The sequence below is a fragment of the Delphinapterus leucas genome, chromosome 9 (assembly GCF_059928025.1).
Source record: "Delphinapterus leucas isolate spDelLeu-1000000601 "Yukka" chromosome 9, BTC_Dleu_Yukka2, whole genome shotgun sequence".
NCBI lineage: Eukaryota > Metazoa > Chordata > Mammalia > Artiodactyla > Monodontidae > Delphinapterus > Delphinapterus leucas.
The window spans coordinates 2,398,333-2,411,809 of record NC_143137.1 but is presented as its reverse complement, the minus strand read 5'-3'; the positions used below and the strand labels follow the sequence as shown (position 1 = coordinate 2,411,809).

Below are 13,477 nucleotides of genomic sequence, written 5' to 3'. Positions count from 1 at the left end.
GTCTCCTGTTTACCTCCAGGCTAGCATAGGGTTCACCTGTCACACCACCAGGTCTCGCTGGATTTGTTACCCCAGCAAGTAGCCATGTGAGCCACCTTTGAATTCCAATAGAGAGTGTGCTGTGCTGGCCTCACCCCGCTACGTTCCAGCCCCACCACAGCGGGCTGGGTTTCCATGAGATCCTAGATGGGGGTTGGCGAACGTTCTCTGTAAAGACCCGGATAGTACATACTTCAGACTCTGTGGGCTGCGTGGTCCCTGATGCAGCTTCTCAGGAGCCGTGGGAGCCTGAAGGCCCCCCCGGGACAGCAGGCAGAGGAATGAGCCAGCCTGGGGGTGGGGTGGGGGGGGAGTAAGACTCCAAGAGAAACTTGCTGATGGAAGCTGAGTTACAGATTTTATAGAATTTTCACATATGGAATATTCTTCTTTAGCTGTTTTATTTTCAACCATTTAAAATGTAAAACCCGATCTCAGCTTGTGGGCTGTATAAAAACGGGCCGCTGTCCAGATTTGTCCCTGGGGCCATGGTTGGCCGATAAGAAACTATGAAGGTCACTTCCCTGGACGTCTCAGCCCCCTTGAGTGGATGGTTCTTTCACAAGGATAGACCGGCCACTTTTCTGCGTCACTGGGGCACCCAGATGCTTCCCCCCGCCCCCCAGCCCTGGAGCTGGCTCACAGGCAGGCACTTTGGTGCTTTCTTGCCAAATCTTGCAACCAGCCGGCATTCTTTGCATGTCAGCCCAGTATTTCCCATGTGGATGTGATGCTGACAGCAAAGGGTCTCCACCAGGAGAGGATGGGGCTGCCTCCCTCCCCCACACACACGCCGCCGCGTGCCGGCAGCTTCCTCAGATGGACGGACCTTGTGCTTTGTCCCACACGCAAGAGCCCATCACCACCCCTGATGGATCCGCAGTGTGCACTCTCAATGACATTTCTTCTTTCACATATTTGGGACAGCCTGGTGGAAGAAAACGGGAGTTGCAGATGACAGGATGGGACGGGAATTTTGCCACAGAACAGACACGGCACAAAGTCTCTGTAACTTCTTTAATTATTCAAACAACAGAGCACAAAGATAACAGTTTCAAGTACATTCTGGTACGCGTGTTTGACAGGAATAGATATGCAATTAGTCACGAGGGAGGCCGGCGGCAACACCACGCACACGCTTGGCACAAACTCTTGGTCCTGTCAACCCTGAAGATGGAGAAGTGGGCCCTCGTCCGGCAGCAGTGCTGCACCTGCCCGATGCCCTGCACTTCCTTTCTCTACGCGGCGGACGTGAAAAAGAGAATTCTCACTATAAAGCTGCGAAGGGTCTTAAAAGGTGGGGAGGGAGGGGGGGAAACAGGCGAGGGTGCCACAAACTTGCCCGGCCAGGAGGGGGCGCTGCCAGGGACCTTCGGGCCAGGCCAACACCTGACCTCCCTCTCTGACCACTAACTAGTCCGGGGGCTCAGTCTGGCCAGAGCTGCTGGTGTGCTGCATGCTCGTGGTTTGACTTAACACTCAGACCTGAACAGTCATCAGAACAGAAACCACCAACCTTACCAGGGATCGTAACCCTGCTGACCACCTAGGAGACCAAGGAGGACCAGGGACCACTCCTGCCCGGAGGGTGAGCTCTGGCCCCAGCACCACCCATCGGGGCCCCCGGCCTCTTGGAGGGCCACATCTCACCAGACCTCAGCACAGAAACCCCCCCAGGGACCTGAGCCCTAGCCTCAGAAGCAGCTTCTCCAGACCCTGACCAGGTGGGACCGAGACTGGCCCGAGGCCGTCGAGTTCAATTCTGTTCCCCTAAACCCAGGCCCGCCTTGTTTAATCTTCTGAGAGGCCCTGAGGCCACACGGCCCACCTTCCCAAAGCTCAGCCTCAGAGGCATTTGGGCCCAGAGCGCAGAGCGGGACAGCAGCCTTCACTAAACCAAAGCCCTCAGAGTGACCGCCCAGGGCGGCTGAGCCTATGACACAGCACCAGGCACGGAGGACCTGTCTCCCCGGCCCTGCTGACACAGGGCACTGGCCCCAGGGCGCCCGCAGAAGGAGGACCACCACCTAGGGACAAACGTCCTCACCTGACAACCACTCAAGACAGACAACTTGGAGACACCAGCGTGGCCTGAGGACCCCGGCACCCTGAGGCTCTAGTGGGTGTGACGGGAGAGGAGGGAAGGCCGGGTCCGCACAGAGCAGGCAGGGAACACATCCTCCTGCAGATCGTCAACACCTGGCCCTCTCCTTGGGGACCCTTCTGAAAAGGGCACCCCAGGACTTCAGAAAGCAGTTAGGACCTCCTCCCTGCAAGGCCAGGGGGACAGTGCACCCCAACCTGGGTCAACCAAGTGGAGGGAACAAGGTCGGCCACCAATGACGCGGGGCCTGGGGAGGAAGTTCTGGGTGACTGCCCCAGGCCACCTCCTCCAGGCAGCCACTGAGGCTGTGCTGGTTAAGCTGGGGGAGGTGAGGGCAGAAGGGCACCCAGCACGGCACCGCCATCCTTTGAGTAGAGAGACTTTCACACAATAAATACAAACAGAGCTGAGGTTTCTCCAGTGACGAAAACAAACAAGTCGATTCGGTTACCTACGTAAGTGGATCTGAATTCACAGTATAAGCAACACATCTAAATATAATACTGGGAACTCCTGTCAGCACTAGGTTTCCCAAACAAAGAAGCCAAAAAAAGGAAAGAAAAAGGGCTGCAACAGGAATTCTTAGTTATTATATACTAACCAGGCTGTGCGTGGTACATTTTATTTCTATAAAACTATTACAAAATATTCAAAAATACATTTTAGTAAATTTACAGCAGTTATTTCTCAATTTATTAATGCAAAAACATCCTTTGTTTTTCTCTGTACAAACTACAGGCTCCATCCTTGTGGGATCATCACTATGTGTGCTTTTAAAAAATATTATTTTCTAATAAATTCTTTGAAGTTAAAAATAACAGAGTTCTTCCAGTTTGTCCAAGAAAAAAAAAGTGTATGTGTGTGTGTGTGTGTGTAACAGTCTTGACTTCCAAGAATGTGGCCAAAATGGTGATGACAAAGCAAATATTCAACCCAGAAGACAAAACAGGAGATGGCTGTTACATCGGAAACTAGTTAAATTAAAATAATATATTTTCATATTTTACACTATTTCAAAAATGAAATGTAATTCAGTTAAGTATTGATCTCTCAAAAATCTAATTTACAATTCTGTGTATAAAAATATAATTTGTGGACCCCCATGAAGCATGTTTTAGTTTACACTTGCTGAAAAGCAGGAGCGTTGCAAACGAGGAATGGAGAGGACAGAATTTTGCTTTCTGAAAGTCAGGACGAGGGACATGTAGAAAAATAGACTCTGAGCGGGTCGCTTGGCTTCACAAAATAATCTTTCCCCCGTGAGTACAGTTCACATGATAATAAATTATCCAAGAAACAAACTATTTAAGGCTCTTGAAGGTCCGGTTCATATTATTTTAAAACATCTATTCATACCAAACAAATAAATAGCCAGGAGAGGTGAAAAAATAACGAAAATTAAACAGGAATCAAAAAATTCAAAAAAATATATATATAAACTAAACACAACAACAGAATTTCTCGGGGTCTTTGATTCCTTATAGTCTACTTTGGACTGTCCTACTTTTTTATTATTATTAATTATTATTATAATTAAAGTCTCATTTCGTGCGCTTTTTCCGTGTGTCATTTGCGGTATCTCGCCCCTCCCCCCGCCCGCCCCGCCCCGCCCCCTCCCGGTGCCCTCCCCGGCCCCCTGGCCTTCAGCTGGACTTGACCGCCATGCCGAGCGGGTGCAAGGCCTCGCTGTCCAACAGCCAGGTGCCTATTTGGTAGAGCAGCTGCGAGTACCAGTGGATGCCCGAGGCGCCTGGCGCGTCGGTCGCACCTGGCGCAGCCGGCGCACCTGGCGCGGCCGGGGGCACGCGGCCGCCGCCCCCGCCCCCGCCGCGGTCCGTGCGCGAGGGCGCCAGCGCGGCCAGGAGCGCGTGCGCCAGGCGGTAGGGCGCGAAGGCCCGGTGCGCCCAGTTGTGCTCCTCTATGACCGCGTAGCACGACGCCAGCACCCGGTTGATGAGGATGGTGCCCTGAGCCGTCAGCGGCGCGTACGCGCCCGTGCTCTCCTCGCGCAGCGTCACGCTGTGCACGGCGGCCGGCAGGAGCCGCCGATCCCCGCCGCGCTCGGCCACCACGTACACGTGTTGGCCAGGGCGCACGCTGCTGGCGAAGAGCGCCCGGCGCTCCGGCGCGCCCCCAGGCGGCCGCCCGGCGCCCGACAGCGCCTCGGGCTCCCGGCCGGCCGAGCCGTTGTGCGGCGCGACAAAGAGCAGGTGCGCGGCGGTGAGCAGCAGACGCTCGCGAGGCTCCCGGGTCTCGATCGCGTAGAAGACCTTCTTGGCGCCGTGGTCGCGGTCCAGGAAGGTGAGGAAGTCGCTGTAGAGCAGCCGGCCCTCGTCGTCGGCCGCCAGCACGCGGTCTCCGGGGCGCAGGTCCTTCACCAGCTTGGTGCCGCCCTGCTCCAGGTGCACCGTGGCCGAGCCCGGGAAGCAGCCGCCCGATTTGGCGGCCACCGAGTTCTCTGCGGGGGGAGAGAAGGGAGAGAAGAGGAGACAGGGCGGTGAGTCCCGAGAGGAAGACGCGACTGGGAAGGGGGGCGCACGCTTGGTGTCCCGCGCGCCCAGACCGAGGAAGCGCGTGGCTCCGGGGAGAGGTGCCGGGCTGGTCCCGCGCGGACCTCCCTCTCCCCATCCCCACTGCCTCGGTGACCAAATTCAGATGCAGACGCATTCCTTAACGACTCTCTTAGGATTGGGCTGGCGGTGACAAAGGTCGATTGGCGTCTCCGGCGGGAGGCCGGTTACACTCCTTCCCTTTCGCCTCCCCCCTCCCCCGCCCCTCCCCCTCCCCCGCCGGCTCAGCACACACCCAACCTCGCCACGAATTCAGAGGGTATTTGTTCTCCACTTGGATTCCTCAGGAAGCCTCCTTGAGCTCACCCGGGCGCTGGGGCGCACCCTCCTTTGCTCCCGCCTCCGGCGCGGGGCGCGGCGCCCCCTCGTGCGCTCCGCACCCGGGCTGCGCGGCGGGGACCCTCGGCCGCTCCCCGCGCCCCACCCGCCCGCCCCCAGCGCCCAGCGGGGAGCCTTGGTGTCGGCTGGTTGGTGTCGGCCGGTTGGGGGCGAGGGCGGGGCTGAAAAATAGCTGTAGTAGTTGTAGCAACTGGACAAACATTCCAGAGAATTGGCCGAGGTGTGAAAATCCGGGGCTTGTGTGGATCTTCTAATTAAAATCCAATAAAGGGCTCGCCATTGTCATTGTAATTTCTGCAACAAATGGGAGGCGCTCTTGGAAGAGGGGCTCCTTCCATCCCCCCACCCCTTCCCGGCTCCCTCTCTCTCCAGCTCTGGGCCGCCCCCTCCCTATTTGCTCAGGTGCAACCCCCCCCCCGCCGCACCCCCGGCGATTCACACGCGGGCTCTCCAGAAGCCCGGGCCTCACAAGCACTGTTTGCACAGCCAGGCCTCTCTTCCAAGCACTCGAGATGTATTTGAATTTTAAATGGCGGGGCCTGCTCCGAGCTCTGGAAGCGCCGGGTTCTCAAGGCCCCTTGACTACCCGCTTTCTCCGGCCTCTGTCGCTCTCTGAGGCTCACTGTCCCGAGGACAATAATCGGAGTCGGGCGGCGCGCAGGGGGCCGTGGAGGAGGGGCGGGGACGTCCCCGTCTTCTTTGCATTCCAATCTCCGGGATCCTGCTTTTTGCAAATAGAGATCGCGAGAAAGAATCTTCCTGCTGGAATTACTGAGGGCTTTTAATCTTCTCATCGTTTTCTCCGGCATGAAGTGCGGGGCCGGCCTTTGGAGGCCCGACATTGCCGCCCGGAATGCGCCCGGGACGCAGGCGAGCCCGAGGCGTCGAGTCGCACGACCCTGCTTGACACGCACCGCCCCGCGCCCGGCCCGTGTGCGCGGAATGCCAATGAGCGGCTCTGCGCGCCGGGCCCGGCTCCCCCGGCGGGGTCCCGGGCCGGACGACCGCTGCTCTTTTGCGAGGAGACCTCGAGGGACCCCCGCCAGGGGGACCCCGCGGACAGGGGTGGCCCGGAGCCGGCGGCGCGGCGCGCCGCGCCGCCATTTAGGAGCCCCGCGAAGTCGGGGCGCGCCTCCCCGCCCTGCTGGCGTCTGAGACCCTTTCCCGGGCCCTAAGCCCAGACCTTCTCCCCAGGCTTCCACACCTTTTCTTTCTGTTGTTACAGGAGGCCACTCTTTTCCTTACCTCCAAAGTGTGCCTCGACACCTTGAAAGTGTTTTTCTACTAACATACGCTATTAAAATACCGTTTAGGTGACAAACAGGCGAAACTGGGGGCGGGGGGAGACGCAGTTCCTCCGAAATTCACTGTGAACTGTCTTGCTAAATGCGCCGGCTTCTGCCGAGAGTTGGAGAGACCTGCTTCAGTGGAGCTGGGGCCTGTGCGCGCGCGCGCCTTCCTTCCGGAGCTGTTCCTCGCCAGCAACAGCGTGTGGCGTTGCAGGCCCAGGGAAGTCAGCCTCACGCAGCAGGGCGGGGGGCTCCAGCTGCAGGCTTGGCTTTCCTGGCCCTGCCTGTGGCTCAGGGCAGCCCAGCTGTTTCCTAATAAGGACGGATGCTTCTGGGCTTGCGGCCTCCAGATGTTGGAAGTGGTAACTACCGGCTTTATTACCTCCCATCAGGCCTCTTCCCAAAGGCCGAGGGAGCTAAGTTAGTTCAGAATCCACAGGCTTCCACCCCGGGCAGAACCTCCTGTGCCGAGTGCGGGCCGGTGGCGAGTGGTGAGTAGTTCATTCTTAAGCTCTACTGAGACAGAGGCTCTGGGCCAGAGCTGGCCGACTGGGCAGGGCTGCAGTCTCTCACCAGGACAGTCCCCTCCGCCCCACCATCTTTCCTCCCTGTCTCTGCCACCTGCAGCGGGGACTCCGGAAACAGGGGTGGGGGAAGGCTCGAGAAGCCAGATGCCCTCTGCATCTGGGCTCAGAGAACGTGGGCCTCTGTGGCCTCAAAGGTAGGGACAGCTCCCGGCTGGGGACCGGGACAGGCCTCACGGGGTCTATTCCCGCCACAGAAACACCAGTCATCACCCAGTCCCCTCCCTGTCTGCCCCCCTCCTCCCCACTTTCCTCCTTCCCGTGAGCCGGGCTTTGGGGCGCAGATCTGGAGCTGCTGGGGGGTGCTGTCGGCATGGGTGGGCCCGCCCCCTCACCTGCTTTCACCGAGCAGTGGATGTGCGCTTTGGACTCGTAGTAGACCCAGTCGAAGCCGGCCTCCACGGCCAGGCGTGCCAGCATGCCGTACTTGCTGCGGTCGCGGTCCGAGGTGGTGATGTCCACTGCACGGCCCTCGTAGTGCAGCGACTCCTCTGAGTGGTGGCCGTCCTCGTCCCAGCCCTCTGTCACCCGCAGCTTCACTCCTGGCCACTGGTTCATCACGGAGATGGCTAAGGCGTTCAACTTGTCCTTGCACCGCTGTGGAGAGAAGGGGGCACCCAGCGCCCGTGAGCGTCCGGGCCTGCCCCAACCCTACCCCTGGGCTGCTCTGCCCAGCCCCCCAGGATGCGGGCTGTGCGCAGAAGTAGGGAGACAAGGCCAGGCCTGGAACGGGCCTGCCTGTTCCGGAGAGGGGGAGCTCGGCTAGGGAGGAGGGGGTGGCATCGTAGGAGGAGGCACGTCCTCTCGGAGGCGACTTGAGCGCCTTTCTCCACACCTGAAATAGCAGAGCCCCCGTCACGGCCTGAGAGGCAGATGAAATGTCTGTCTTCGAAATAAGTAAACTGCGTGGTTTTGGACAGTGGCTGCAGAAGCCTCCAGGAGCACCCTAGGCTATGGCCCGCGTCCTCCTCCACGATGCCCTCCATGCCCCTGCCCTCTTCTGTGGCCCCATCACTCCGCACCTGTGCAAGGCTCCACCCAACTCCCTGGACAAACTCCCTCTCAGGAGGCGGGAGAGAGGCCCCGGGTGCAACTTAGCCGTAGAAAGAAAAATACACGGTATACTTCTTACAGAGTTAAAAGCCTTGCCTTATCTCTGCCCTGCGCCTATCTGAGGTGAGAATTAAGCCAAAGGTAGAGAGGGTGGCGGGACCCTGATAGCAGCTGAAGGGGTGGGGGAACCAGAAGTGAAAGGCAACCAGGTGAGTTATAATTTTCAATAAGACCAGGGCCGGATGACAAACATTCTTTATCTGGACAGCCACATTCCTTTTCCCCGTGGAACTCTTTTCTCCCGGCTTTTCTGTGGTCTGATTGTGTCCCTTGTTTTCCTTAACCTGTCCCCTCCCCCCCTCTTGTTTTCTTGGCCGGCGCAGAATGGTGTCCTGCAAGTTTGAAGAGCCAACTTAAGAGGTGGAGGGGGGAAGGGGAGGGGAGGGGAGGGGGAGGGGGAGGGGAACCAGAAAGGCCTGGGGCCTCTGAGCTCTTGCCTTAGGGAGGCTTCTTCTGGAAACCGCCCTTGGGGTTCCCCCCACCTCCCACAAGGAAGCTGCCAGTAGGAGTAAAGAAGCAGTGAATAGGCGGGACTCAAGCCAGGGTAAAGCTGTGGGAGTTCCCATATAATTCTCGGGTCCCATTCAGACAAGGATGCAAGAAAGAGTTGAATCACGTGCGTGTTTGTGTGCACAGTAACTCGCTGGGCGTTCATACTGCGGCTGGTGCGGGGTTGAAAAAAGGGGAGGTGGTGACAAAATCATGATGGGGGCGTCCCCCAGAGAGGCAGACTCAGGAGGGATAGGGGACAATTCCAAGTTGACTTCTGCAGAGGGTAGGGCTGATATCCGGGCGGGGACCCCGGTTACCGAGATGACCAGCCGGCCCCAGCAAGGACCCTATTATAGCCTGGGGGAACTCTTTCTTACAGAGCGCGCGGGAGGCGGAGGGCTGCTGCAAGGCCGCTGCCGCGTTTTAAGGGGATGCGACCGATTGCGCGACAGGAAAAGACCTGTGTAGTTGGCAGCAGTAAAAACCAGTATATGGTTGTAGAGTTAGACATACAGCAAGTGTGTGTGTGTGTGTGTGTGTGCGCGCGCGCGCGCGCGTGGTGGAGGGAGGGAGGGCAGAAGGCTAGGGGGCGGTCCTGGTAACAGGTCAGCGCTTGCAGGTTTCTAGGCCCGCCAACAGTTTTCTTAAAAAAAAAAAATTCAGAAGGACAGAGTTTGAGTGAGGTCATCTTGAGGACTGAATGCGTTTTACATGAAAATCAATCAGTAAACCAGGGTCAGTTTAGAGCCGGGATGTGGAACCGGCTGCGCAGGCGCACACCACCGACGCGCACACGCAGACACTCGCTTCCCGAGCCCCCATCGCAGCCCAGCTCCCTGCTTTCGGGGGGCAGATGAAGCTTTCAGTGGCTTCCCCCGGGGCCGCTGGCGAGGGGGAGGGCAGGAAGGGGAGCACGTGTACCATCCCCCAGCGTTCTGAGCTGCGCCACTCGGACAAGAGGTGGAGACCCCAGGCGAGGAACCCAGGGCCGAGGCAGGCCCGGGCTCCGCCAGGCGCAACGCGGCCTCGGCCCGCGGCTGCAAGAGTCTCTGCGCCCCGGCCGGGCGGGATCGTCGCGGGCAGAGCCGGGAAGCCCGGGCCGGTTATCAATTCACTGGGTCGTGTGCCGCGTATCAACCCCGCCTCTGTGCAGCCACCGTGAAGCCCAGAGGGGCCGACGGGCCCGGCTTTGTGTCGGCGGAGGCCAAGTTGTTCCCCACGCCCGAGCTCCCGCGCCACCTCCCCAGTCTGCGCAGCCGCTCCGCGCCCGGGAGCCGAGCAGGGACTGTCACCGCCGACGCCCACGGGCTTCCCCAGCGCGGGGGAGGGGGTGTCCCGACTTCAGAAGGGTCCCCTCAGGTCCCCGCACACACCTCTCGCCAATCCTCCTCCCCCCCTCCGGAAAACCAGGCCCCTCCCTTCAAACCCACACCTGAGCGCCGCTCCCCGGGGCCGCCACGCACCCGGAAATCTGCCCAACGTGGCGCCTCGGGCCGGTCCCCAGCGCAGCCCGCAGGCCGGCCCCTCGCGGCCTCCTGCCCCCTCGGAGCCCCTCGGCACCGCGGCCTGCGGTGAGAGCGTGTCTGTCTGCGCTTCCCCCTCTCGGAGTTAATATTAACCAGGGGCTCATGCGTTCCTGAACTGCTCTGAAAGTTCCACTGGGGACGATCTTGCCATGGTTGAGGGACTTGGGCGGCAGTCACATTAGGGAGACAGAGACACGCAGAGACGGGGGAGGAGGGACACGCACCCGAGAGCAGAGTCTAGGTGGTTATCTTAAGTGGGGGACGGGGGGGGGGAAAGCAGGTGCCCCAGGAGCCCGGGAGGCGTTGCCGCTTCCCCTTCCCCCGGCCCTGCCCTCACCTCCCAGGTCCCCCGCCTTCCCCACTTTAACTCTTAGGACCGGGGACGCAGGAAGGACGGGGAAGGGGTAAAGCAGGGGGCGCCTTTCAGGCCACCCCCTCTTCCCAGCCTCCAGGATTTTAGGGCACGTTTTTGGGGCCCGTGGTACACGCCTGGCCTGGCTCTCCCCACCCCACTCCGACGTCGGCTGCCCCTCCCCCCTCCTTTTGTGCTGGGAACGGGAATAGCCACTGCCCAGGGAAAAAAGTATTTGTTTTCGTTTCGTTCGTCTGAGGGAAGTTGACAGAAGGTCAGAAGTTCAAAGGCTGCCAGCGCACGCTGCGGCCAGAGAGGCCGGGCGCCGGACCGCGCGGCTGTAGGTCCCGGCGGGGCGGCCGGGGGCGGCGGGGCGAGGGACCCGGCGGGGGGCTCGGGCCGGGCGCCCATGGCCGCGAGGCGCCTCCGCCCTGGAACCGGCTTCTCCCTACCGCCCGGGCCCGCCGGGCCCGCCCGCGCCGCCTCGGCAGCCGGGCCGTCGGAGCGCCGCCGGGAGCCCTGGCCGAGCCCGCGCTCGGGCGCGTGGAGGGGCCGGCGGGCGGCCGCAGCCCAGCCCCGCGCGCACTGAAACCCGAGCCGCGAGATCGATAACCCGGGAGTAAGTGGAGCCGAGATGCGTCTGCCCGGGTGCGCGGCTCCGCGCGCTCGCACTTGTAGGCGGGGCGGCGAGGCCCGGGGCCCCGGGCAGGGCGCGGGCCGGGACCCGCTCCCTCCCGCGTCGGCCCGGCGCGGACCGCGGCGGCCGCTGAGCCCTCCGGCTCGGGGACCTGCGGCGTCCCCGCCCCCGCCGCTTTCTCTGGCCTCGCGCCCCTCTCCCCGGTGCCGAGGGATCCCGGGAAGGCCCCTGCCCTCCCGCCGGGACCGAGGGTGACCAGGGGGTCGGAGCCCCAGACGAGCTAGAGAAGCGCCCGCAGCCGGCCGCACGCGCAGGGCACCCCCCGGCCTGCGCAGAGTTAATTGCGGCTCGCGCTGCTCTCGGGCACAGGCGCGCGCGTCCACACTCGCGGTCCAGATTTAAGGTGGTCGGGAGCAGATGCGAGCGAGCCGGGGACGAGGACCCTCTCCTCCCCTCCCTCTCCGCCTCCGTCCGTCAGCTGGAGCCCGCTACCCCGCATGCCCCTGGCCTTCCTCGGCTCCGCAGCAAGGCCGGGCATCGGGCTGGGGAGCGGAGCGGCCGGGAGGTGTCTCCTCGGTCCCTCCCACCCCCAGCCTCCCCTGCACTTGCGCCCCGCCAGCGCCGCTCCGTCAGCTGCGGTGCGCTCCTGGCCCTAAAGGTAGGACTTGAATATTTTAATAGGGCAATAAAAAAGATGTTGACCTATATTTGCCAGGAAAGCCATTTCTAGGTTCAGTTATACGTGCCTGGAGTTGCAGAAAGTCTGCCATTGACGGGCAGATTGGCAGCCAGAAGTCTCAAACGGAGGCGGAGAGGGAGAGAGGAATGCGTGCTTTGCTTTGGTTCTTCTTTCCAGCCCCCCTCCCGCTAATATCTAGTCGCTCCTAATTTCCTATGCAAGCAGGTTGAAAACTAGCGTGATGCAATGCCAGTAAGTTCTAAGTCCCTCCCCTCAAGTACCGCGGGCTCGGGAGAATAAGAGGGCATCCTTAAAGAAATATCGATACATTCACACTCTGATGGGCACAAGTGCCAGCGATGGAATCGCAGTGGAGCTATGTGATACGGTCAGGGACTAGCCCAGCCGCCTCTGGAGCCCCGACCTTTTGTCAGCCCGGCCTCCTGGCTTTTCCAGCTGAGGGTCTTTGGTGGGGGGCAGCGGGGGGGGGTAGCAGTGGTGGGAAAGAAAAACACAGAGGAGAAGGGAAACGTGTAAGCGCCGAGGCTACACTTGTACAGTGATCTGGACGCCACTCTATGTTTATGGGGGGGGATGCTTGCCCCCTCCCTCCATTCCCACTCCCAACTTGGAAAGGACAGATGCCCCCAAAGTGAAGGTCTCCCCAAGTTACAAGCCAGAGCTGAGGCAGGATGGGAAGGCCATCCCAGCAGGACAGATCAAATCAGGGCCATGCAAGGACCACATCTCCTAGCGTCCTTATGCCCACCCTCCAGCCTAAACTTCTCCGGCTGGACCCTTCACCTCCATTCCCCTCCAGGAAGAGGAAGGGGTGGTAGGCCGGCAGGTGGGTGGGGAAGGAGAGGACAAAATCGGCTTTCTACCTGCCTGAAGAGCAAACAGACTGAACGGCATGGTTACACATAACCCCTTGGAAGCAACACATTCCACGCCCCGTGCTGGGTTTCTACCTGAGTCATCAGTCGGTCCGCTCCAGTGTTTTCTTCATCCTTAAATATGATGTCAGGGTTGTAATTGGGGGTGAGTTCCTTAAATCGCTCCGAGTTTCTGGTGATCTTCCCTTCATATCTTCCACTGGCCCCTAGGGTCTTCTCAGCCACGTTGGGGATGAACTGCTTGTAGGCTAAAGGGGTCAGTTTTTTTGGGTTCCGCCTCTTCCCAAATCCCCGGCCGGGTCCGCACGCCAGCCCCGAGCACATCAGCAGCGAGGAGACCAGCACCACCAGCAGACATCTCGCCAGCAGTAGCATCTCGTCCATGGAGCCCGGGGACCTCAAGGCTGGCCGGAGCAGGTCTGAGTGCGCGAGGGTGCGGGTGTGCGAGTGTGCGAGTGTGTGTGCCCGTGCGCTCTCCCTCCCTCGCTCGCTCCGGCTGGCTGCTGGCGCCCTCGCTCTCTGCCTCTCGCTCTTTCTCTTCCTATATAACCTTGCCCGCCGCCGCTGCGGGGGACTCGCCACCGATCCCCACCCAGACGGGGGCTGGAACGGCAGGCTGCTGGCCGCTGATAACGGAACACATCGGAGTTGGGGCTCAAGACAGCAATCAAAAGACAAAAAGAGTCTGATTTTAAATGGTAGCAAGCCTGAGAGCTTGTGCGAGAGGCTGTCTTCAGTACTATATTATAGCTGGCAGGGGCGTATCTGATTGGCCAAAGCAGCACAGGCTTGTCTTCTGATGTTTAACCCTAAAAAAGACTAATTTTTTTTTTCTGTGGCTGCTTTATTTTTACCTG

At 60.2% G+C, this 13,477-nt stretch overlaps 1 protein-coding gene across 1 annotated transcript; it reads right to left on the bottom strand.

Annotated features, from left to right (window-relative positions):
- Positions 1-2,847: 2,847 nt before the first annotated feature.
- On the bottom strand, positions 2,848-13,268 carry SHH (sonic hedgehog signaling molecule). Its single transcript, XM_022576607.3, has 3 exons — positions 12,696-13,268; positions 7,261-7,522; positions 2,848-4,601 (listed from the first exon to the last, which is right to left on the bottom strand). The coding sequence occupies exons 1-3, from the start codon at positions 13,002-13,004 to the stop codon at positions 3,787-3,789; spliced, it is 1,386 nt and encodes a 461-aa protein (XP_022432315.2). The 5' UTR covers positions 13,005-13,268; the 3' UTR covers positions 2,848-3,786.
- Positions 13,269-13,477: the final 209 nt, after the last annotated feature.

What these genes read in the sequence shown, in the direction of transcription:
- SHH (XM_022576607.3), bottom strand. Translation starts at nt 13,004, where the DNA reads ATGGACGAGATGCTACTGCTGGCGAGATGTCTGCTGGTGGTGCTGGTC. An exon ending in CGGACCGACTGATGACTCAG is followed by an intron (nt 7,523 to 12,695) that starts GTAGAAACCCAG and finishes TTCTCTCCACAG; the next exon opens with CGGTGCAAGGACAAGTTGAA. An exon ending in CCACTGCTCGGTGAAAGCAG is followed by an intron (nt 4,602 to 7,260) that starts GTGAGGGGGCGG and finishes CTCCCCCCGCAG; the next exon opens with AGAACTCGGTGGCCGCCAAA.